Source organism: Anser anser, assembly GCF_964211835.1.
Source record: "Anser anser genome assembly, chromosome: 1".
In the NCBI taxonomy this organism is placed as follows: Eukaryota; Metazoa; Chordata; class Aves; order Anseriformes; family Anatidae; genus Anser; species Anser anser.
This window is the reverse complement of record NC_139720.1, coordinates 92576543-92603412: the sequence shown is the minus strand read 5'-3', so window position 1 is coordinate 92603412 and position 26870 is coordinate 92576543. Positions and strand designations below refer to the sequence as shown.

The 26870-nt window shown below is 41.1% G+C and overlaps 1 protein-coding gene across 3 annotated transcripts in view; it reads left to right on the top strand.

Annotated features, from left to right (window-relative positions):
• LOC310892031 (uncharacterized protein) overlaps positions 1-26870 on the top strand; it is a 183137-nt gene that overhangs the window by 94288 nt on the left and 61979 nt on the right. For 2 of the 3 annotated variants that reach the window (XM_083819459.1, XM_083819460.1), the window contains exons 2-3: positions 2211-2293; positions 25011-25063. In XM_083819459.1, coding sequence (XP_083675585.1) covers positions 2211-2293; positions 25011-25063 — 136 coding nt within the window. Of the gene's footprint in view, positions 1-924; positions 1824-2210; positions 2294-25010; positions 25064-26870 lie in introns of those variants that run through there. The other variant, XM_083819461.1, reaches the window with a different exon arrangement.

Genomic DNA, 26870 nt, shown 5'->3' with positions numbered 1-26870 from the left:
TGTGTTTGCTCTTTACTCTATTGCTACTGCTGTGGATTTTCAATCACCTTCATCCCACGTTCAGAAATAGGAGATTGTTCACATAAGACATCAGAAGCACCTTTTTTTTTTCTTTTTTTCTTTTCCCTGTGAAATGAAAGATGCAAAGCTGTCAGCAAATTCAACATGAACTTCACTACAAGAGTGCAGACTCGCAGACTCTTGCCACAGCCCAGGTAATGTGTATCACCATACAGATCAACATATACAAGCTGATTTATCATGATGCAGATGCAGATCTACAGATTACATCAACAATGCAAATCTGTCCCCACTCCATTTAATCATTAGAGTTAGTTCAGGATATTGGAACATTTTTATTTTATTTTTCTAACAGATATCAGGCCATGTAATTTATTGGTATGGATATGTGCAAAAGTGACCTCCAGACAAAATTATAAACCTGCATGGAGGCTAAGGCTTACAGGTGTCTACCGTCTACAATAGAGGTTTGCAGCTATGCTTTTTATTGACATTTTGTTCAGTGTACTTATTTCTGGGGAAAAAAAAATCAAAGTAGTTAAAAGTAAACAAATATATGAACAAAACCATTTCATCCTGATAGTGGGAGGAAAGTCAAGGCAGGATAAGAAAGTACAGACGTGTTGTACAAAGATCGTATATAAATGTCAGCAAGCTAAATGACCCCACTTTTTTTTTTCTCTGAAGTATAAAGCTGATGCGTTCAAGTTCACCAAAAGCAGGTCAAAGCGGCATCTTATTACATCCCACACAACTGCATTTTGTTTTTGCACAGTGAGAACTCAGAGCATCAGCTATTGCCTGATTTGTTCAGCGGGTTCCTCTGCACGCTTTTGACTTGTCACTGCTCAAGTCACTTGCAGTGGCTTAATTGGGAGCAATATCAAGCCTAGTTTGCTTATACTTACACAACTGAACCCTGTGCATGCTTGTTTATCCAGCTGAACTTTCTCCAGGCAAGCTGCTGTTTTTCAGTTAAATGAAATGTGTAGGAAGGATAAAGCATAAATTCACAGACTTTGCAACTGTTTCGAACGAGTAGTTTGCTTTATTGCTGACTTTCACCTGTCCTTCAAGTGCCATATCCAGGACTAATTTCCACAGCTGCCCTCTCCTTGTGACACAGGTGTGTAAAATGCACTATCTGGCCCATTTCTGCTATTTGGTGAGAATAAAAAACAGGTATGCCTGCTATTATGAGGGAAATAAAATCTTCCTGTCACACTCGATGGCGGAGGGGCTGGATCCCACACTGTGGTGGACCCCTCCCCCCCCCCCCGCCGTACGACCTAGTGGCCCTTGGAAACTGGGCTCTGGCTCTCTGAGTGAGCAAGAGGCAAAGCAATCCCTTTTGGCTGTGGTCTCAAGGTTTATTTTTTTGTCTGACCAAAGTAGTGCTGCCACAAAGAATTTGTTTTGCATTTCAGCTTCCTGGGAAGTGGAAGCGTTTCACTGTTGAAGATGTCGTCTAGGTGTTAACTGGCTGGAGCTTTATTTTAAAAGGCCTGCCCTGCATGCAGGGGTCACCTCCTGAGGATGGGGGGGGAATCCCTGAGGGGAGCTGGGCCAGAGCCCTGCCCTCCTCACAGCCTGAAACCACCACAGACAGTCCCCTGCCACAGGCGGTGTAACCTGCCATGGCCGGGTTCACCGAGAGCCTGCCACCCCCCACAAAAGGGAGGCCTGGGCCTGCGGCCTGCGGGGCCACCATGAGGCGCCATAGTGAGGCTGGCCCCCAGGCGGATCCACAGCGCTGCCATGACCGTCAAGAGTCACAGACTGTGAGCTTTCTGGATGCCGAGGTGATATTTCTCTCTCTCAGTGGGTGCCAGAGGGAAAATATATTCATGCTCACAAGGGGTCATATGCTGCAGTTGCACGGGATGTGATTACTTCAGCTATTAATTACAGTTATTAGTCTGGAAGTTTTCCAGTGCATCAAAAGAGACTGTCTTTCCTTGGAGCAAGATATACTTGCAATGTGGTTTTAAATTCAGTCAATGGTTTTAGATTCAGTTGGTATATTTTCTTCCTTTCCTGAGTGTTATCGAGGTTTCAAAAGAAACAAACAAAAAAAATTATAAAAGGTGCTGGATTTTTACAAAGCTCTGTGAGGAAACTTTTTTAAAGAGCTTCCAGCAAAGTGGATAAGCAGCTAACATTTGACCTTTCCACTTATGTACTTTCAGAGAGCATGAGCAGAGGACAAGAGAGGACAGGAAGGAGAGGACCTGGAGGAAAACCCAGAACAAACACAGAAGAAACACGTACCGTATGTGTCTCTCTTTCCCTTCACTACTTACTATTTATTTTTGAGAGGAATAAGGTGAAGCTGGGACTAAGGAGGAATTTTCAGGCTCAGCTAAGGCTCACAAACTAGCTGCTGAGACAACAAGCTTTTCAGATGCCTCTAAGGTCATTTTGCATGCAAACTCACATTGGCAGGAATGGGTAGGCAAGCGCTTAGAGCGTGGTACTCAAAGCTAAGTATAGCCTAAGTTTCCCAAGCATCTGGATTGTGTATCACTAACTGCACAGTGCTGCAGTTCAACAGGAGGCTGGGAAGCACAGTGAGGTAGATTTGTCCTCTGCTGCAGTCTGTGAGTTGATGCAATTGTATGTAATCTGAAAATTTGTCTCGCTAAGAGCAAATGTGTCCATAAAGTAACTGTCAAACATGCACATCACTCAAAAAATGTCATCTCTGGCTGTTGGCAATAACTGTTGGAACCGTGCAATGGTTATGAAACTCCAAGCTTCAAAAAGTATATGGGTATTTGGATAAGGTAAAAATGCACTGTGTATATTTTAGAGCATTCTTTCACAATTTTCTTTGTACCCCCACAGAGTCAATTTTTGATGAAATTGGGAGAGATATAACCTGAAAATTGGAGAAAGTGGCAGGGAAGGGTGTCATAATTCTGGCAGCACTCTGCTTTTCATCTGCCAGGAGCCAATGGGACTCACCTAATGCTCATATCTAAATTTACATACTTCATTATCTCTGGTAAATGAACATAAACATAACATTTGCTAAGAGTCAAATGCTTGTTGCACTGTACCTGCTTGCAGAATATAACCATTTGCTGAACAAAGCAACTTAGTGCTTGGGATCATTAACAAACAAACAAACAAAAAAGATTCTTCTTCCAATATGCATCTTTTCAGGACTCCCCATATACATGAATATGGATGGGACTGGTCCTTGTTACTTTCCTGTTACTTCCTACTTTCTTTAATGATATACCCGGTTGAGATGGATAAAGCGTTCCTTTGACTTGGAGAATAACTATACCAGACTGGATAATAGCTTAATCACTTATGTACAGAAGGATAAATCTGTTTTTACAAAGAAGTGGTCCTACATAGTTTTGAAAGTAAACAAAACATTTGTGACAGTTAAATTGAAGGTTATATTTGTCTGTGCTTCTTGTTCTTGCCTGGTTGTAAAAAATGCCATAATATCATGAGTGATCTATTTGGCCACAAATCCATCAGAAGCTGGCAGAAGTCTGGGTCCCAAAACTGCAGTTCGGGCAGTTCAAGACAGGAGTAAGGACTCCATAATAGCTAAAAACTGTTCTTCTTCAGCTTCCTACTGCCTCCTGAGTCTCTGTCCCTGCCTGTTTTCAGGCTGGTTTTGTTTTCTTTCTGTTAATGGAGGTATGTTCCCAGAGGCCAGAAAGAAAGTTCTTCTCGTTGACTGCCTGGGCATTGAAGTCAGGGTATATCATATACATTTTCTCTCTCTGACTGCAGCAATACAGATGTCATTTCAGTGTCACAGAACCTTTTCATGACTAAAATGAGTGCAGTGGAAAGGACTAGAAAGGCATATTCCATCACATACTCTATACAGGAGTTGAGCAATTTACCCAAGACACACTAATAGCAGTATGCAGCGAGTTCCAAGAGCAAAAAAAATCTTCAGATAACTTCTATATCAAATGCCAATATCTTCCTTTAACATTACTGGCAGGTGGGTAGGAAGAATATGAGATCACTTAATGAAGAACAAATAGATATTCTGATTTCCACCTCTGCCCACCATTCCACTCCTACCTCCTTTAAGATGACTTAGCTCAGATAATTATCCAAGCAGCTATAAAAGAACAGCTGCCCCTTGTCCTTTGCTGTAGCAGCTAGATTATACTCCTCGGTACTTGCCAAAATTTCATACAGTTGCAATAGAAGAATAATAGCAAACTATCATTACTTCAAAGTGATGATCTGAGATAATCCCTTGGGTACCAACTGAACACCCTATGTCCCAGCATACAGTCTCAAAAGGGGACAAGATAAATGACTGATGAAAAATCAGCTGTCCTCTCTATACATCTTCAGATCAACTTGCTGCTTCTGACAGTTGCTCTGTTGCTGAGAGATGAATGAAGAATGGTTGGAGAAATTTTTAGCCAAAGTATTAATAACTTTCCATTCCTTTGTGTGGCAGGAGCCAACTTAAATGACAATAAAACATCACAGACAAGGAAAAGCACATCCCCTTAATGATCAAAGTCCCTAAATGAAAATGGCATAGAGCCTTGTCCATAACTCTTGCTGAGTATTTAATCTCATCTCCTTCAAATGTTGCTCAAAAGACATTTAATGCTGCTGAGGATGCCTTTTCCACAATAAGGTATATGTGAGGGGCTTTCTGTTGAGAGAAAATAGAGCAGTCAATACTGCTAATGGTGCTGCAGAGAGACATTGGGGTGTTTTTATCTGGAAGATGCTACTGAAAATGACATAGCTACTGACACCTATTGTGATAAATGGAATTTAATATTCGCTCGAGATGAAAAGTTGTAATAGAGTGAAAAGGAATTGCCTGAACATAGCCCCATGCTACAATATCATTTAAGATACCCCGACATTTCTGACTGGAGTTGATTGATTAACTGGTGTATGTATGTCTGTAAATTTATGTACATAATGTAACACAGGTAAAAACATTGCTTTAGTTTGTGCATTCTTCTACCTGTCCTGACTCTGTGCCGATTGTGTTTGCTTTCAGTTTGGTTCAACAAAACCCTGGAAGCTGTAGTTTAGAGGACTGTTTACAGAAAGCTCTGCACGGAAGCTTTGTGAAGTTATTGAATATTGGGATTAGGGGTGGAATATTTCTGAAGCTTTTCACAGTGGATGTCCTTCTGCACTACTTGGAATCAATGGCAAAATTCTCACCAATTTCGATGATAGAGGATCAAACCTCAGGGCAACAAGCACTGTAGAGAAAATATTCTGGTTGTTGGCATCTGATGTAGTTGTAGCCACTGGGAAAAGCATCCAGTCATTGAGCATCTAGAGTTGTAGCAAAACATAGTAATTAAGATAAACACATCTAGGACTAGGGGTTGACTGGAATTTAAATTGGGTACAATAGCAAGAGATAAAAGAATAATTTTCACTAAGTTATTTACTAGATAAATTAATTTAACATTTCCTTCTTTTTGTATAACACCAAGAAACATCTTGGTTTTCTCAAATTTACTTAATAATCACATTTACCTGCCACATATTTTGAAGGTTTTCCTTTCTAAGCTCTCGGTTGTGATTATATGCACGTTATCTGAGTTAGACTATAATTTCGTATATAAACCCTAGAAATGTTTTGCTTTTATAATCATTTCCCATAAAAAATGTATAGGTTTATTTCATAATCTTGGAGAGCTTGAAAAGTATGTGCCACAATGTAACCTTAGGGCAAAAAAGAACATCCTCATTCAAGTAAGTCAGGGGAAAAAAAATCCTGATAAGGATATTGGAGAAATTATATATATATATTATATATATATATATATATATTTCGTTTTCCTCTGGGCTACATGCCAATTTGAAGACATATCTGCAAGAGCAACTGTATAAAAAACAAATAAAATCATAGTGCACAATACAAAAGATACAACCCGATCCTTACTACTGCTATTTCCTTTGAAGTACTTGGCATTTGTGCTGTATCAGTAGATGACTAAGTGAAGAATTAACCCAAAGAATTGGATAACCCCTATGGAAAACAGATAACTCCTGTAATTGAATGCTTGTAAAGCACAAACCAAAAAGTGTACATGGTTTAACTGGTCTGAAAAGCAGAGTCAGACATTGTTAACTTGGGAAATACAGAATGTTTCTTTTATGTACATTTTCTATATACTGCTCTACCTTTTTTATTTCTTTTCTCTTTTTTTTTCTCTGTCCCCACTTCCTGTTTTTCTCTCTTCATTCTTTCTATTTGAAAAAACAAGCCCTCCATCTGCTCTCAGTCTCCAGTCCATTGATAGGTTTTATTCTACATCGCTGCAGCTACTGTTTGTAATCTCCAATACCTGAAGCATATCTATGCTAAACTGGAAGCAGTCCTGAGCTTCCAGAGTGATATCTCAAGCCCTGTGTGGCAAGACACAAGTTCCCCTTGTCAAAACTCCCCCTGCTTTATCCCCACATTTACGACAGTTAATCAGATGTTCACTCACGTTCGGAGAAATTCCGCCTTCCACAGCAGACTTACAATAATCAAAATACAACCCCAATGGAGTTGTTTTGCAATGAGTGGTACTATTAAAATCCCTGCCTACCAGAAACGGCCTGCTCTACTAAGAGTGTTGAGCCTTGCAGGCAATCTCCACTGCTTCTTTCTATAAACACCATCAAAGCTACTAGAGCTAATTAATTACAGGGTGAAGGATTTTAGTACTTCAAGATATATATACCAGAGACATAGAATCCTAAATCTTGCAGTAAGGAAATGAAACTTTTGACCCTACGTTTGAGCTAGATCTTTAACAAAACTCTGACACTTTCAGAGTGCCAGCATTTCTTTGGAGTTACTGGAAACATACTTTTTTTTTTTTTTTTTTTTTTCATTTCATTTTTCCCTGGAGATATTATTTAGCATCTTCTTACCACAAGTCTTAACACCCAGAATGGCTCTGACCATACCTGTTATCGGATAGTCCAGCTCATGCCACCTTTGCTGTCTGGAAAACTGGCACTGTGAGGAGCAATGGCTGAAGGTGGCAAGTCCCTTCAACACCCATTAGCTTTGCAGCTGCTGAGGACGGGATGCAGCATTCAGTCTAGCCATATGGAATGCAGACTGAGAGAAATCAAAAGAAACCATATTCCTCACAGGAACTGTAGCTGCCCCTAGCAAAACATGCTGTTCAAAATTCAGAGGTGAGGAAATGTCTAGAAAGGTGTAAAGTTTGTGCACATCATCGGAGGTGTATTAGCATGCTCAAATATTCCTCTGTGGCCTCGCATGAAATTTGCCTTCTTGGTGAGAGTTTTATGCACTTCACCTGTAAGTTCAGCCCACAACATACGTTTATGAGTTTTCTCTTTCACAATTCAGTGGCAAATCTCCTGTGAATTTCAAAGGAACTGAATCCGACCCTAAGCAAACAAACAAACAAACAAAAAAACAAAGAAAAAGAGAAAAAAAAAAAGCTCAGGTTAAAATAAAATCTGCTCGAGGAGAAATTTCTTTAATTCTCCTCTCCCTGACCTGATCTCAGACTTCAGCGTCACGTCACATAATGAACAGAAAACATTTGGGGGAGTCTTCTGCTTTGAAAAGAACCCTAATAGGGCTGTGGGAAGGAAATTCCTGAGACACCACTGTCATCACACAGGAAGCAGGATGCAAATACCATAGCAAAAATAATATATAGGAGAACTTCAGAGTCTGGGATAATGCTTCCAGTCCCTGTTAGCAGGCATCTTGTTACAATTATTTGAAAGGTTTAAATGATGGTATTAATAGAGAATTTGCTATTGCCTTTTGCTATATTGGCATTACAGTCATGCCTAGAGGCTCCAAACGAGATTGAGACCTGCTACATTAAACAGTGTGTATATCCAGTAGGATAAATAGTCTCTATCTGTACCTTTATGCATAAGAGAAACAGAGTTAATAATGTTGTACAGGCAGCGGTCTGAAACACAAAGGGTTTAAGTCACTTAGCATAGGCGAGAGCTGAGATCTACATCTGTATCTCCCAGGCTCCGATCCCTCCCTGCATTGCCCATGAGCCTGTTTGTCTCTTTAGTATCTCATTGTACAACAGATGGAGGCAGTTGATATCAATAATTTTTTAGCATCATATAAATATAGATTGCATTGCTGAGAATGGGGCTGAAAGAGAATGGGCACATACCTTAATGTTCTATAATATACTATCCAATTATTGTGCCAAAGAAACTAAGCTACACGGCTGCTTTAATTTATAAACTTAAATCACAAATGTCACCCCATACAAATGACCGTATGCAGAAGAATGAGTCACATTATAACAGACAAGATGTATATGAAATCTGTGAATTTGCAAGCAGACACATTAATTATGTCTGAATTATTGGCAGGCTTTGCCCATCTCCAATACCTCTACTCAAATGAAAAAATATTATTAACCTTTGGTGTGACACATGCAAATAAAATAAGATGTTTCAACAGCAAATTCAAGTATCTAACCATCGAAGTTTTAAGATGAGCAAATTTATTTTAGGCATTGCACAAGTATATTAGCTTGGTATTGGAAAGCAAGTATTTCTGCAGGTTGCAGTGCTACTTAACATCGTAAAAGCTTCAATTATTATGCTATCATTTTTAACTGACTGCTACATGATAGAGGTGCTGAGTGAAATATGCATCAAAATATTATCATTCATAAATCTATCTGCCTCAAATATCCAAGGAGCCAGTTGAGCAGTGGTAGGTGCACAAACAGAAACTAGAGTGTTGCAACCTAAGACTGGATCAGAAGCTAGTTTACAGAATGATTTCATCTAACTTGCTGTCTTTTAGCTGCAGCCTAGCGGTTGCCAAAGGTTGGCTATTGAAACTGTTACATCAAGCCCTGTTGCATTAAGCCCTCTTCCTGTGCACTGGTAACTTCCACAGGCAAGCCTCTACAGTGCCACCACAACAGGGCCGAAGAAGGTCCAGGGAAGGGCCCCAAAGTGACCACCCTGGATTTTGAAGAACCCAACTTAATATAGCTGCCTGTTTTAAATTCTTCCTCCTTTACCTGCTCTCTGTTCATTTCTTTGCTGATTATTTCTTTCCCACTTCCCAAAAGTCCAAAATATTTTGCAGTGTGTTTTATTATTGTAAATCTCTTAGCTGCTTTGCTTTCTACCTGACTGTTACATCCCTGTGGGGAGGAGGGAGCAAAAGGGACGTGAATGCTGCTGGCCTTCAGCCTCTGAAATGGCAAGTCTTCCTTGTTGAGAGGAATGGCAGAGGGTATTTTCCCATCCTGCTCTAACCCCCAGTGTAGGTGACTACAAGTATAAAGGTTCTGCTGACTCTCAAATAGATTCCTTGTTTTGCCTTTGTAGCGAGGAGCGTTACAGGATTTAATTCCTATAATGCCTTGAATGTAAAATATGAACAGAGATGCAAAAAATATTATTGTGCTGTAATTTATCTTTCATCAGAAATCTCTGCTAGATTTGTTTATATATTTGGTTCCTTATGTCGTGCAGTCCAGAGCTGGAGCAGGGTATTACTTATGGCTCGAATATGCCAGTCCTGGAGCATTCTGTAAACATGCAACATTATACAACAAAAGGCAGTACATGCTTTTTTTCCACCATACATTTCAATTTTTGTGCAGATTTGGATGATTCTTCTGTAACATTTTGGTGCACTAGCCATATTCTAGTTGATTCACTACTCTGTTGACACAACCTTGAGCCTTTGCAGAATTTGGTACTGTTATCCTAGGCATCTTAAGAAACGGTAGCTTCTTACATCCTCTTCTGATGTTTATCTGTATCTCTTTACCTTCAGACTAATATAAAAAGGGTCAGCAGGTTGTGTGGTCTTATATTCTTCCATATTTGTTTTTAGGGATTTTGAGTGGTCAGAAAAAAAGAATAACAATGAAAACATGTCTTCATGCTCACGATAGGGGAAGCAGCTATTTTTTTTACCACAGAGAGATTTGGCAGGGAACTTGCAATGTTGGCCTCTTTTTATGCAAGCCTGTACTTTTATTTATCTAAAGCATTTTTTGCAAACCTATAATTTTATTCATCTCCAGTATTGTATTCAGTGGTCTGAAAATTAACATTCCTTCACCTGCAGTTTCAGGAGAGATATTATTTGAATCAGCAAGGGCTGTGGAAATGCCATTTGTTTGTACTTTAAGTTCCCAGAAATGAATCAGAAGCAGAGAAGGTGCAGACTCCTAATGCCTTAGATGAAACTGAGTCACCTTCTTTTGAGGAGAAGGGCCGCTGCAGATGTGGTATGTGCAGAGAATTCTCATGCAAGAACTAGATTAATCCTTGAGCAGTTATGTGCCATTTCACAATTACCAAGCAGTTACAAATGAAGCGGCCAAGGGATTAAGGTATTATTCATTTCAGCTGCTGAAGAATACAAAAACAGTTACCTCATCTCTCAGATAGGTGCTTCCAGCCTGATTACCTAGAGACTGCAGGCATTAGAAAGTGAATCCGAAAAACTGTTTTAATGAAAAATCTATTTAATATATATTAATAAAAATTCCATATTTGCCTGATAGTTTTGCTAATGCCATTAGTGCTTAGTCTGTTAATGTTGTGGTATAAGGCACTCAAAAAAGTGATGGCTAGGGTGAACTTAAAAATTCAATGCTCCTTCCTTTTGTGTAATTGGTAATATGATATTTCAGTTGCAAAATCAAAATTAAATTCTGCTTTAACTGTAAGGTTGTCAATCCAGAATAATTCCATTGAGGAAGAGTAATAGAGTTCACAATTAGAAAAGATCGTTATTATCGTCTAACATGGCCTCATACAAAATACCAACTCCTCTCCAGAAATTCCATTTGGAAGCTCTTTTTTTTTTTCTTTTTTTTTTCTTTTTTTTTTCTTTTTTTTTTTTCTCTTACTGGAGATGCAGGATATCTTCAGAAAGACAAGCAAATTTGATTTAAAGACTGCAAGTGATGGAGAAATGGCTGTATTCCTAGGTAAATTATTGCAGTGTTTAAATATCCTCTCTGTTAAGACACATGAAGAGACATGGAATTTGCCATGGAAAAATAACAAATCTCATTTGGAATGGGCTGAGAAGCAGGTAAAAGCTGAATTGTTCCAGGTATGCAGGCTGGGTCAGGAGTCTCTACTTTGTATTTTTTTGTGTAGTTACATCCTAAGAGACAATACATAAAGCCTATGTTTTATAGCCTCACGGCTCTAGTATTTCATGGCTATGTTAAAACTTCAGCTTTTATTTCAAAATTGTTATTCACACTCGTACGTGCAAAGGAGGCTTTGAAAACAGAAACAGAGAATGGCTACAGTGCTACTGCTATTTGAGTTTACAGTTTGAAACAGTAGAATGGAAATACTGAGATGATCGTATTGAGGATTTCTACTATTAATTTTAGCCTGTGGGCATTTGGGTTTCTACCTTCCCCTGGGTATGAAGGAGGACTCCCCATATGCCACTCTCTGGTAAGCCACAAGAGTAGAATATAACCTCTGCATGGCAACTGTCATAGTCTGCTGTCATCATCCTCTTCCCTGTATGACCTCTTACACTCCTTTCCTTCTCGCATTTCCTCTAATATTTCCCATATGAAGGTGGAATATTTTGTTGCTGTTCCTCTCCCATAGAACATTTTACCTCCTGAGTAATCCCCAGTGAAAGAGCTCGTGCTGCCCTCTGAAGTGTCCTGGGCTATACTAGGGTGGCCAGGCTACAGAGATGAGCATCAGCCCGCCGGCTGCAGTTTCAGACAAACTGCTGCTTGACTCGTGTAAGTGCAGGCATGGGGGTGAGAGGGGGCTGCATAAAAGTGGTTGTGTGGTCACGAGGGGCAAGGCTTCCATTAAAACAGAAAGTAAACACACTACACAGAATCTGAGCATGCTTTGGTGTAAAGCCATCTAGCAAACACCCTGGTTTTAACCTACCACCCTGCTAGCTGGCCCCAAGCCCTGGATGAAACACTCTTAAGAATAATTTCAGTAGTCTTGAAATGAAGCCATTTCTGGTGGAGAACCTGGCCATCATTCTGTACCAGGAGCACTGGCTCTCTCTGCTCGTCTTAGTGGCTGTTACTTAAAAACAGCTGCTTCCAGTGTATCTTTTTTTCTTTATTTATTTTTTTAACATACAATAACAATAGAAATAACACCACAGGCAAGATGATATAATACTTTACTGCTGATATTTCAGGTTGGTGTTGCTTTCCATCCACATGTGGAACTCGATTGTTATAGACATAGTTCAAGTCTTTTAACACCTTGGTGTGTTACAGGGTAAAATACCGCTTTACAATTGTATGTGTTAGTGTGAGTGATGAGGAGTGGTTCACAGGCAGAAGTCAGAGGCGGAAACAAGGAACCATCTGCCTTTGTGGCTATCTGAACCAAGGAAGTAGCCCTAAAAACATGACTGCTCTTCAGGAGGCTGGTACAAGCGTAGGGTCTCTCCCTTTGGGGAGAACTAACGTCCTTCGAATAGGGTACCAAAAACTGGTCGGTCATCTGTCATCAGAATGGATTCCTGGTGAAAGGACTTTCATATGCCCGCTTCAGAGAGAAGTAAACTGAGGAACGGAAACATTTGTTCTGCATCATGTTATATCTGGATTTGCTGCTGCAAGTGAAGTTGTCATGTGCTTAGACTCCAGGAGCTGTTGAAGAGGCAGCCAAGAAAATGCCATAGCAAGGTCAAAATGACCTATGTTGCAATACAGTATTGTAATGTAATAGCACCTTTATTGTTATTTATTATCAGTTTTAACCTAACAACTCCAGGTTTCCTTTAGAAAAATTGTAAGAGGGTCTGAAAGGTGTGGGGAGATTCTAGTCTCACAGTTCTTAAGCAGGGTACTGAAGTTTGTCAGCAAGACAGGAAATTAATAGTTTCGAGGCTGTGTCAGCTTTGTTTCACAATATAATTTGGACTGAGTGACATAGCTGTTCCCCAGTAGCACATATGTTCTCATTTAGCTGGCCTTCAAACAATGCAGCCACTACCCTTCTCCCAGTTCTTATGGATTAGCTTGATGACTAATTTTGGTAAAGTTCAGGATGACGTGCAATAGGCTGCTCATCTGATAAGCCGCGGACACGTCACCAAAGCTGAGTGATGCTGATTTCTGAAGGAATTCACATTTTGGAATTTCTCATCCGCTCCCACAAATCCTCAGCTGAGAAGGCAAGATCAGGACATATGCTTAAAAAGCCGGGGAATGGCCCTGTGTCAGACACAACAACGGATGCAGTGCCCAGAAGTGTAGGAGTTGTAGGTCTGATTTATGACCGTGCTATGGGAGAGAGTATTCCAAAAGGCCTCTTGCCATTTCCTCCTAACGCAACGGCTATGAGGACCGGCCTTGCAGCAGGAGAGAGGTCAGCAGAACACGATTACATAAGGCTGCTTGCTATGCCGAGAAACGCAGATGGCCGAAAAGTGTTTCATTTTTTTAAATGAAGTCACATGCGGGAGAGCAGCAGTTTGAGGCAGACAAGGAGTCTCCGAAGAGCAAATACAGCAAGAGTTGGTTTGTTCTCGTTTTAATTGAAAATAAGGTTGGAATCTGTCCAGGAAGTAGGTTTTGAAGGAAATCGTTGGCTCACTCACAGTCCAAGCAATTTAGAATCACCTCCCATTATTTGCATTTCATCTTCAAGCACTTTGCAGATGCATTCAGATGCTTGTAGAGATAGCCATCTAGAAGAAACTAGGTCTAAATTCAGATGGGATCATCTGCTTGGATTGAATTCCACATGGTGCAGCAAAACAGGGGTTCAACAGTTCTTTGCTTCTCAATAAATACTCATTCACCACTATTTGGTATGAAATGCACTGCTGCTTCTCCTTTTTACCCCAATATTGTTCTGTCACATGTTAATCCAGAATGACATTTTGTTCTTATTAGATGGCTACAGAAGAACAAATCTCAGTACAGAAGTTACAGCCAGTGCTATACAGATTTACAAAATGAAATTTCAGCTCTCACTGACCTTTTTGCAATTTTATGGTTTTATATTTTTTCCTTTTTGATGTTTGTTGCAATTTAAAACTCTCACTGATTTATTTTCATCTCTAAGGGTTAAAGACCAAGATTTCCTGAGCTACAGTAGCCTTTTTTCTCCTTTTAATTTAATTCATTACAGCCTATAATATGCTTTTGCTTTAAAAATATTTTATAACAAAATCAAACCAAGGTGAAAGAAAAGTTACTATAGAGCTATAGTTATAACTGTCAAGGTGGAAATCAATTTCAGACACAGATATACAAGGAATAATATTTCAACAAGTTAATTTATAAACTGCTAGACATTATATATTTAAGCAAACTCAGCGTTCCTGAAAAGTACTAGAATGACAGTGCTGGAAATTGAATCCCTCTCTTCGATGTGACAATAGCACTATTTACACAGTATTTCCCTTTTTTTTTTTTTTTTTCAAATGAAGATGTTTTTTCTTTGCCTTGCCTCTCAGTGGACACAGCATACAGAGGATTTGCAATTTTCTTCGGCATCATCCTGAGCCTAAGGCAAATGGCAGGAACTCTCAATCCTGACAGCTTTTTGCGCAGCCTACTTTGAAATAACCGAGAGGATGGAGACTCCATAGTCTCCTCAGGTGATCTATTCTACTGTTCTTCTACCCTTAAGTGCTGGTAAGCTTTTCTACATGTCTTAAACTAAATCTGCCGTATTGCAGTTAAGTTGGTTCTTCTTCAGCTCACCAGGGACATGGAGAATAGATTATTATGTTCCTCCTCTTTGCTGCAATTTGGACAAAGACTTAAAACTAAGTGGGAAAACAGCATAATAGGGTCGCAGGGTGGACAAGAAGAAACACAGTAGACCATCTGCTCAGCATCTTAAACAAGTGTGTATCAATCTACGTGTGAGATGAAAGGAGTTTGGGAGTAAGGTAGAGGATCTGGGAGTCCTGCTGCCCGACTGACATGATGTCTGAATTGGCAAAGCAGACCCGGGGTGGACTGAGTCATGGCTTTTCCACTAGAAAGCTATAGCCTGTGGAGGGAGGTCCTCCGTTGGGAGTTTTCTCTTAGTTTTCTCTTCTCTAGATCAAAACCACACAGTTCATCGAACTTGTCTTTGTAAATCTTATCTTTTGAACATTTTCTAATCTTTTTGCTCCTCTCCAGCGGACTGTATCCAGACGGAAAAAGAGATCCTGAACAGATAATCCAGTGATCATCTAAGAGCTGAGTCAGAATTGTGGTCTCTTGAGTCAGAAATGTGGTCTCTTAAGCCCTAAACAGATGCTTCTTTATAACTGACCGAGTGTCTTCTCTTGACTCCTCAAAATGATTCATCTGCACCCTTAAAGTATAACGGGGCCAGGTCAACCTCAGTGTTTTCCTGTTTTCTAGCAAAGTGCCCATTAACACAGCTATGATGGATACACCTGTTCAACCAGAATTGGGTTGTGCTTACATCTCCATTTCAATGAGACATTCAAACAGATATTCAGTAGCCTTTAACTATCCCCCTACAATCGGAGGACCTTTTAACGTGCGTGTCTAAGGAAACAAAGAAGGTTCTGAACTAATAAGGAACAGTTTGTGTCTCTCCATCATCCACACACTAGTTTTTCTGTTAGACAGGAAAGTGTCTGGTGTCCCAGCGAAACGTACCGTGAGAATGCCGTGCCTGGCTACGTGCAGAGGAAGAGTGTCACCGAGCCAGGAGCCAAGAGGGGGGTGCAGCATCTGGTGGCAGCAGAAGGATGTGCCTGTGAGCACCGTGCTTTGAAGCACGGGGCCTCTGCTAAATGTCTTCCTCCTGGCACCACAGCCCCCCCTCTGCAGTGGGACCCCATATGCCGAGCACAGCTAGTGAGGGAGTAATAAATCAGGGCGACCAGCTGTGGCTGCCGGGAAAGGTCAGGCAGCAGGAGCAAAGCTGGGGGACAATGATGCGAGTGCGGGGTGGGATGTAAGGAAGGAGCCTGAGGCAGGAGTCAGCTCTCAGCCGTGAGAGACTCATGCAAGAAGCATGAAAGGTAGCGACCTCTTCAAAGGGAGAACACGGGTTAAAAAACGACGGTGCCCTCGTTTGGTGTAAAGTGCTCGAGAAGATGAGGTCAGTGAGAGAACCCAAATTAGTGTGGAACAGGAAATACTGTTTAACAAAGGGAAAAAAGGTGTCAAACAGTAAGACACAGTCACTTAACTAGAATCTGGGTGGTTTTTGTAGAGACACAACAGGAAATTTTCCACAATACGTGGCAATTACTGAAATAGTATTTTTGACCTATCACACTGAACAAAAAACTATGTTTTCTGAAAATAGAAGGGTTTGTTTCTTGGGCCTCATTGATTGTGTACAAACACATTTCTTTGAAGGGTTGAGGGGGGAGAAGAGGAGTTTCTTGTAGAGCTGAAGACTTAATAGCAGGCTGATAAATTCTGTAAAGTTTTCACTTCTCCAGTCATGCAGTACTCGGAAACAAGCCAGGATGCCCCTGATTTCCAGTTGCTAATGAAATTGTATTGTGCTATTGCTTTGCTACGTACCAAAATACCTTGCAGTATTTAGATGACAGACGCGCTAGTTTTTCTCCCCACGTTTTAGCCCGGTTCAGGTCTGACCAGCTAATTTCTTCGGGAAGCCAGACTGCTGCCTCTGCCGAAACCCCAGCAGACCCGCAATACTCATTCTCAGCGGAGAGAGGGCAGGAATTATTGTCCCCGCAGCCCCCCAGACCCCCTAATTCCCTCTCCCCGCTCCTGCCCCCGGCTGGGCTCCGCGTCCCTCCGGCTGGGGCGCAGGCGGCGTGCCCAGAGCTCCCCCCGCCGTCCAGCCCTGCCCGCCTTGCCAAGCGAGCCTGCCGCAAGAGCTGGCGAAAGGGAGGGTCTGCGCACCCTACACGGGGAATTTCCTCCTTCAGTTACCGCAGAATGAGGGGCCGGCAGGTTTTTGTGGGTTTCCTTTTCTTTTCTCCGAGGTCCTTCTTCCCTGCAGGGTAGCTTGAAGCGAGTGTCGCAGGGCTTTCACACAGAGAGTCATCTCCGACGGAAGGGACACGATGGCTCACGTGGACTTGCTTGTCATTTACTGATCCCGCCACACTGTAGCCCCCCAGCCCAAACACGCACGTGGGACAAGGATTATCACCCAGGGGTTTCGGTACAGGAGCGCACCAGGTCAGTGAACTGAAGATTTGTCCCGAGTGTCACCTTGCCTACAGCACCGACCTCCCGCAACACAAGGTTGCCCCGTGGGCTGCAGGGGTACAGGCAGGCAGAGGCAGGGAGGATGGAAACCTCCTTAAAAGTCAGAAGAAGTAAAGATCGTGAACTGAGTTTACCAGACAGCTCAACGTGCTGAGTTTGCTACGACAACAGCTCCCTCTCTGTGTCACCGAGAGGGCTCTTTCAGCAGCTACATTTTTATGCAGAGAAGCGGCGCTGCCTGGGCAGGCAGTTTGTTGGTATCAGCTCTACGGTGAGAGTCTCTCAGCCTCTGACATCTCCAAAGCCTCTGCTGTTTCACCTTTCACAGGGGCTGTAGTCTGCTTCTCTGTTTTGCTTCTGTTGAAGCTTTTTATTCTTCATCCAAAGCTGTTTTGCAAATCCTGCCCCTCCCTTATCTGCTAATTAACCCTTTTCCTCATCAGGCACCAGTAAGACTTTTCAAATATAATTACAATTTAATCTGTTTTTCCCTGTAGGCTGTTTGTTTCCCTTTACACTTTGAGTTTCCCTTATTTCTGCTGCTAAATTGTTCTCTGTTTTCATCCTTCTCATGGTTTCACTCTTTTCATTAGTCCCACATTCTCCAAAAAAAATTCTTTGCAGTCACAGTATCAATTGGGGAAAAAGAAATGTGGCCAACAGCTGAAAGTTGTCCTTTTGATCAATTCAGCCAAGAAACTGCTTACAGCCTCCTGGCTCCACTCACAGACTACCATTCAGTGACCTCTCCAAGGGTCAAGTACTAACAGGGATCGGTATTCATGTACAGAGTATTTCCAACCACTGTATCCTGAAACATGAATTACAGCATTCCGTATTCCAAGAGGCAACTTTGAATTATTTTATTTGTCAAAGTGCAGCACCTCAACTCACTTGGGGCAAAGTATTTTCTTCTGAGGACATACTTTATCAAAATGTCCTCCTCTGTGGGGCAAGAAGTTTTCTCTGAAGATAACAAGGACTAAATGCTTTCCCCTCCTCCAGTTCGCACTGTGTTTGATATTATCTTGGCTGTGATTTCATCAGAAACCGTGAGCAAAACAGTGTGGTAAGGCAGCGAGCAGAAGACCTTCACAGGAAAATTAAATGACACAAGAAGTGGCATTAGAGATTTGTAATGAGGGGGCTGCTGAGAGAATGCTGGCAGCATAAATGTCAGGGAACAAGCAAGCTGTGAGAGGTGTGATTGCTCAAATGAGTGTTGAATGTTCGTGGTTATGAAAGGCCCCCGTGCCATTTTCCATGAAAGTAGCAATGTGAAAATCCAATGATCCACCAAATTCTTTCACTCTTCTCGTCACATAAAGTTCCTTATCTAGTTGCAATTTGTTATGCACTTCTTCCTCCTTTGTATTTTACGCACAAAGGAGTTCTCATCTCAGCACTGCAGAAGGAGTGAATTTGTTCCTGCGTGTTGTGAACAGGGCCTGCTTAAATTTCCTAAACAAAGCACGGCTCGGACAATAACGGTGTCTTTAGGAGAGGTTGTTTTTTAATATGCTTTTTCACATGCTAGTTTTAAAAAATGGAAAACTTGACATCCGTATAGATAACTCCAGTTGGTGATAACTAGAATTTGGTAATCTGAAAGAATTAGCTGTCATTTCAGTGAAACACTGAAGAGCTTGGAAACTGGGTACATTATAAGTATAGAAGAATGTAAATGGTTTTGCAGCCTAATTCTTTAGTTTAGGTCGTGCCTAAACTCACGCTGTAGGAACTCCCTTTCTGGATGAAAATCACATTGAAAATGTGGCATTGTTTGTGTATACAGTGATTTCTGTACTGATGGCAGTCTTCAGGAAGCCCTTCCATCAGCAGGCACAGTAAAGTATCCCCAAGGTTTCGACTGCAGTTTTGCTGGACTTTTACATGCCTTCTCTGTTAGGTGACTGATTTTGCTGATTCACAGAGCAGTTAAGAGAAGTATCACTGGGAAGTAAAAATCATTGTTCCATCTTCTGTAGGTGCAATACTTCGAGTTTCAGTCTGCGAGCTGAACAACCCCTCCTCACTCTCTGTGTCCTGGAGAAGACAAGTCTGACGAAGGACTCATGCAAGAGGCAAACGAAATGCTCATCTCCATTCTTGTTAGTTGCTGAGAGATTTATATGTGCAGGAAAGTGGGGGCTCAAGTTAGCAGCTAACAGCGGCTCTGCTTCTGTTTTGTGGTGGAAAAAATGGGTCCAATTCTTCCCCTCTCTCCTCCTGTTCACCCTCATCACACCACATCTGGCCCAAGGAGAACTCTGCAACTGCTGCCACTCGGTCCTAGCAAACCTAGGAAGGGCGAAGGAGCTCCCTGGGGCAAGGCCCACCAGCACCCTGTCAGGGTGGCAAAGGGAGCTGTGCATTCCCTAGGGCACCGGCGCGCTCAGGTAAAGCTGGAGGAATAAAAAGGATTGGCGTGGTGCTGCAGTGCTGAAAATCCCTGCAACTGATACATGAAGGTGAGAAGAAAGGCAGCTGGAGAGAAGAAAAACAAAAATCACTTTGGACCAACAAGAAACATCTCATTCAGCTGCAACCTACTTATTTTTGGTGCATAGATAAAGGGAATATGAATTTTGTTCAAGCTTTTTTTCCTTCAGTTTATGTCAACTTTAAATCACATTAATGTTAAGATGAATAAGATTCCAACCGAAAAGTAAAAAGCTAAAGAGCTTCTCGGAATTAATAACAGTAATGAAAGAAAATATTTCCAAAACAAGGATTTCATGATGCCAGCATCTAAATGAAATACTTTGAGGCTTTTGAAGTCCCTCAGCACACACAGGCACCCACTTTTCTTATTGGCCAAACGCTGAGTTCAGTGAAACATCATTCCATCCTTCAGTGTATTTACTGGTTGTTACACACCAGTGCCAAAATGACTTGAGGAATTATCACAGACTACTGGGTGTAACGATGCTGGGGAGAGAGAGCAAACTTGGTCTTAAGACTGAAGTGTATGTAATTAATGGCTGTGTTGGGAAAACAAATATCTGGGAACATAGATTTAATTATCACATAGGGGCTACCAAGGAAAAGCAGAAAGATTAACATCGTCAGTTAGGCTGAAGAGCTCCCACCCCAGGGGCTCAAATCGCTTTGCTGGGAAAACTCGCAGCCCCGTCAGACACACACAGAGGGTAAAGCAAGAAGTAACATCCAAAAGTTTGGTACAATCTCTGACCTAATATAATGTGAGTTCTTTGATTATTGGTTTGAAATCCTCCTGTTTTTCTCGTCTCACTCATTCTCTTTCACTTCTTGCATCAGTAATACCTGTCATAAGGAACATAACTCAAGTGACTTAATTTTTGGCTGTTATGAGGGCTGTAAAATAAAGTATTACTCTTATTTCACACCATTAGGTCAAATTAACTTTATCTGCAGGAACACGTGTTGGTGACCAGGGGCTGTGAAGGGCCCCCTCATGCTCCTTGGTTCTGGTTATGCAATTACTGCCAAATGAAGAAACTGTCTGTACCCTCTGAGCTGCAGAGGGCAACTGTGAGTCCCAGGCTCGGACATGCTGGCAATGCTCTTCCATCCTGCAGATGTTTCCTAGCATGTCCCGCAGACCTAAATTTCTCTCCTCTTTTTGGTACAGAGTTGCTTTCTCACCCACATGCTTAGCACTTACAGAGATTTCCAGACTTACCCAGAATAAATTTTTTCAAATTAAAAAAAAAATGATAAAGCTATGTTCAGGGAAATTCTTCATTGTCGTCTGCTTCAGCAGTGAACCAGCAGAAAAATCCCAGCCAACAAACTATGGTGGTGCCCAGGGCTGGGGGATAGTTTGTAGGGGCAATACTTTACATCAACTTTTCAATGAAATCTGGCTTGAAGTGTCCATGGTGTACTGGGTGCAATGAAACAAACCTAAGTGAGCCTCGTGTTTATGCTTCTTCCTCTCCTTTTTCAGGTTATTGCTCCCTTCTGCAACCCGACTTTGCTTTCATCTTTTCTCCTTCAAATAGTCCCTTATGAATCCTGTTTCTCATCACAAAGCTTCCATGGACTGCCTTTTTTTCCACTTCTTCTGTAACAGTCATATCTTTAAGAGATGCCATCAGTAAACAGACAGTTGTGTGGTCTAGAGATTTGTGTAATTAAGTAGTCAGAGCTCACCCCCTGAAATAAATGGATCTCTGCTAAATTGCTTGGCTCTCGGTGATTGCTGAACACTGGAATTACAGAGCTAAGGAACCACTGGTAGCAATTTACCTCTCTGAAACACTCTGGAAATGTGGATGACAATGGGAATGTGCTCAAATAGCACTGACAGCAGTGGGAGCCAGTCGTAAGGAAGTCAGACAGAATATAGCCTCATTTTTATGACAATACATGACTGATATTTTTGATAGCTTTCCATTAACTCAGGCAGAGATGACTATGATATTCCACAGTACAGAAATTCAAAGACCGAGTCCTGCATTCCAGGTAAAAGTGATACATACAAGGAACAGCTTTTTAACAGAGTAGAAAAAGAACTCGGAAAATTGTGTGTCTGATCTGATGCTAAAGAATCAGTTTGTCAATTTGCAGGGGACTGTCTGAGTTCCTGATCAGGGCTTATGGACAGGGGTGTAAGGAAAGAGGTTAAGAGAGAGACTTTTGGAAAACCAGAATCAACCTGAAAAAAATTGTGGTGATTCGGCAAGGAAAGGAAATCTCAAGGGCAGGACTGAAAGACAAACCATGTTCTGACACTGGGGTCACTGCAAAAAGTTCAGAGAGGAGATGTAGGTAGAAAGAGAAGCGAAGCTCAGAGTCTGAGTATACAAGAGCAGCATGCAGAGCTGCCTGGACTGGGACAAGCGGCACAAAGCCACGTACTCTGAAAAACGTTCAAGTGTTATGCCGAATTACATCAACTTCCACAAATGTGCAAACGCTGGCTGACCATGAACAGCTGGGGAAAGAGGACATCGCCAGCCCCATTTTTACAAGGTAATCTTTCACAAGAGCAACGGACAAGATTTCAGCAGAAGATAAATGCACTGTTAGCCTGAGAGCAAATGGAACATTTATTAATTTTAAGCTCTATACAGGTGTACAAGCCAGTGTTGTATCAGAGACAGTGATAGCAGCAAGGAAAGAAGAGCCCAGATAAGACAAATGGACAGAATTCAGGATTGCCGTTGTGATCTTATTGCCATTAAGAGAGTGAGTGAAGGAAATGTACAAGTAAATAACATATTGCAAAGGTTCAATTTATAATCATATCAGGGACAAAAATATTCTTTATTGATTTTCAAACATGTCAAGTTCTTCATCTTATGCAGTGGTGCTGCACCTTGGAAGAAAGAATGACAACACTGAGGAGCTTTTGGATTCTTCACCAGTGCAGAAGAGAGCATTCAGCAGAATACAACACATACCTGAAAATGCAACTGTTCCACTGCACAGTAGAGGCACAAAGAAAGGAGCTGGCTAAGCTTATCACTATAGGGAAAAAGAGCAAGGAACAGAATAAAGAGAGAAAGATAATTTCTGTAGGAAAAAACAGATGTTTCTCTAAGCAATAGGATGAATGAAGCTCATAGGTTATGTCTCTAGATTAAATGTTTTGGTTTTTTTTTTTGATTGAATTATACAAAGGTATTCTGCTATATTTGCAGACACCAAGAATATTTTCCTCCGTTTTCTCTCTCATCTCTCTTCTGCAGGATATTGGCAAAATGTGGCCTGCAATGTTTGGCTCTAGAAACTGTCTGAAAAGAGAAAAAATGGTTGGGAGGAGTGAATTTGTGAAAGTCCTAATTCCAGATTTCCTTCTTCTCTGCCATGCATTTTATGAAACCTGTAGGAAATAAATATCTTTAAGTCCTCTTCCTTCTTCTGAAAATTTGGTTGAACATGCCAAGGTATACACACAGCCAGGGTACCACAGAAACACTGGCCCTGTAGGAAACCAAGCCAATCCTTTCGCTGTATATTGGTTGAACAGAAAATCAACAGCAACAAAAAAGTAAAAATGGAAGGTGAGTGGATCCTAGGTGGGCTTCTGTTGCCGGACCATCTGTATGGTTCTGGTAAATGTCTTTAGAGAAACAGGCCCCGTGTAGCACATAAGTAGTATGGCCTTTGAGAGACACTGCTTCTTCCAGCTGATGTTCAGACTGTCTGATGCCAAGTGTTTTACAGTGGAGTATTTAAAATGGAATTTGATGGGACTAGTAGTTAGTGTAGCCCAAGCAGATGCAAAGATCTCCTTGTATGCTGTCTTATTTATAATGCAGATTTCATACTTGGAAATGTTTGCCCTTTTCTGCTGTCTAGTTGCTGACCTCCTCACCCAGCTTGCACCTAGTTTGCTGTATTTGCTAAATATGTAAGCTATACACAGCGTAATCACGAAGCCTAAGTAACACAGAAGAAAAGTCAGTGTTCAATACTGTATTTCACATACTAATGAACAAAAACATATTCCCGTTTCACAGGTATCTGATATTTTTCTGCAGGTTTGATGATATCATTTCTGCAATGTTTATCCATATGATCTGGCTAAGATAGCCACTTAGGGCCATTTAGCTCAGTTCTACATAACTGAGTTTTTCCAAGTGGCATTAATGTGATACAAATGAGAAATCCTCTTCTTTTCCCTCTTCTTTTTCTTGCCAAATTGCTTTCCGAACCCAGGTAAATTTTTGAAATCAATAACATTATGTGTCTAGGAGCTTACCTGGACATTATGTGACGAACATAATACATGCTTTGAACTTGCTAGATTTCCTTGACACCTTCTAGCCCTTTTTTTTTTTTGGGGGGGGGGGAGGTGGGGGGGTGGAATAAAGAATGAATGGGTCTTCCCTGTTCATCTGTACTTAGTTTCTGCTGGGTGAACAACATTGCCCTACCTTACCTGCTTAATGTACTTTGAATATAGATTAAAATAGGTAGCAAGGGGAGTTATGTGTCATGCAGTAGCGCTTTCTTAAAATAATGTGTGGGAAGAAGGGAAATAACCTGGAGTTTTCCACTCCTGCTAATTGCCTTCTTTACCAGTTTATTGTAACTTGTTCCATACCGCACCGTTTGTGCTCACTCTGCCATAGAAGTGAGCCAGCAGTATTTGAGTATGAAAGACCTTCTGGTGTGTGGTGAAGCTCTATTATTTGTCCTGCCTTTTTAGAAGATAAAAGCTGCTAACTAGCTTGCTTTATTTTTATTCTGCAGCTGTGGTATCCTTAGCTGTCTTTCAAGCCCATTAATCAGTTTCCCAATCTAGAAGCAGGGCACAGATGTAGAGAATCTGTTTTTTCATACACCTCCTTTCTGTCCTGAGCTCATGGGTTCTCTGGCATTAACAACCAAATTGAAACCATCAGTTCCAAATTAGAAATGCAGATAAGCTCTCATGAGGTTGGCTCTCTGGCAATGTCCCTTTATCTACTGATCAGCCTGAAGCTCTGGTGTTCCGTTCCACCTTTGTCTTTGTGTACTTCTGCGATCCCGTAATTTGCCCTTATATTTCAGGAGCAGATGCAAACTGCCTCTGATTGTGTCCAACAAGGGACTTTGAATGTGATAGTGTTTTTTATGTCCCTGTATTGTAGAGGTATGTTTCCAGCCTCTTTGCCTGAGGTCCCTGACAGATAATAGGGGAGAGTACAGTCAGTTTCATCCTTAAGTTAGGAAACCTCTCTGTTTATTTTATTTATATATTTTACTCAAAGCATTCTAAATGGAAAAGGGAATCAAAGCAGCATAATATAGTCTTCTAGGTACTTAGAGATTCTTTAAGCAATAAGTGCAGAAAAAGACATGAAGAATGAATAATGTTCTTGTTCTCCTGTTTTGTATTAGGATGGACTTGTACTCTCCCTGAGAATCTTCTGCTGATCCTTGCCCAAAATGTGGTGAGTACTATGGAGAAACTGTAGTACACTCTACACTTTGTTCTAAATACGTATGTAAGCTGAAGCAGAGGATGTTGTGTATTTGTTTAATAGACAGTGGAACTTCAACTCTCGGCTACATTTGTTTTTTACTTCTAAACTTGATGATTGTATCTCTTCAGAATTAAGAAATCTAATTGCTGAATCCAATAGCTTTATTTAGCGTAATACAACCTGTCTTTCCAGCGTGTAGAACGTGTTTAGTACTAATTACCCTTGTTATTAGTACGTTCAGTTTACAAGCAAATTTTTAAAATCTCTAGGTACAGTTATGACATATTATTTTGTGCTGCACAATAAATTCCTTATTAATTGCCATTTTCCAAATGTTACCCACTGCAGTTACTTTGTCCCCACCCTGTCTATGTGATCAGTATGTACTGTGGGAAGCACGTGGAATTTGAGGTGGGAACGGAACAATGAGATATTTCACCTGTAGGAAATTGAGCCTGTGCTTGTTAATGTTGCTCCATCCATAGAGCTGAAATAAGAAATGGGAGCTCAAAAGGTTTTTGGCCTTGAAGAACAGGTTTGCAAGGAGGGAAAGAAAGTGTAATAAGGAGCTGGATATAAGTTGCAAGAACATATTTAACGAAGCAGGCCAAGTAAGGAGTACTACCAGAAATTCTGGTTGAAACCAGCAGGGATAAACTTGGTGCAAACGTTATGCAGTTGTCCAGAACTAATTAAATTATGCAAGAATGATGATCAGTGGGAAGGGGCTGAAGCCATATTCTTCATGAATAGAAGAAGAGTTGTCAAAACTACTTTGCTAGAGTTATTGATTGTTTTGACTCTCTGATTTTGTTTCAGTAATGTCCCAAAAACCCTATTTTGATCAATTAGAATCTGTTTTCTTTCCTTTAATTGCATTACTGATGTGATACACCTTGTGGGCAGAGGCTCTTTGTTGCTGAGAGCTAGTAAGTACTGTAGTCGCATACTGCCAAATAACCATCTTTACATAAACAAATCATCTGACTTCCTACATGGCCCACATTACCAAATGATTGGTGCCCCGAGTTAATCTTGCAGTCACTGCTGTTGAGCATTGCTGACTGGTGTATCTGGATTTCACTCTGTTATCAAACACTGTCAGTTCAAGAGTGATCGAAATGCAAGCTGCAAAAGTTTTGTCAGCAGCCAGCAAAGGTAAGATGATGTCCAGAGACTTACACTAACACCTTGCTCTACAGTGGTTTAAAATCTGTTGTTGCTTATACTTGATGTCCCTGGGGAAACACAGCAAAGTGAGAACAAGGGGGTAGACGTTGTGCTTTTTAAATTACATGAATACTCTTCACATTTTTACTTCTTTTACTGTCATGAAAGTGGAAATAGATGCTCATTACTGTAAGTGACTGCAGGTTCATAACACAGGGGTTGGTACTCTGTTACATGAGGCACACCTAGAGTTACAAAAAGAAGGCATGTCACTCCCTTGCAGATGTCTCTTGCTGAGACTAAAGAGTGTGATTTGAGGGTGGAGGGCAGTTCAAAGGATGGTGGTAGGATGCATGATCAACTTTGTGATTTTATACTTTGAGGAAAACCAAAAGTGCTCTTATGCTTCTGACCTGCATGCTAACGCAGCTTGTGGTTGAGTCTTTGGTAATGTATTCTGGAAGGCTTCAAAATGGTTGTAAAGAATATATGAAATATTCAGAAACATTGCTGCAGTACTTCTTATACTGACAGATTTACTAGCTGAGGGAAAGGGTTTGAGGTAGCCTATCTATCTGCAATATCCCAAGGAAGTGCTAGACAA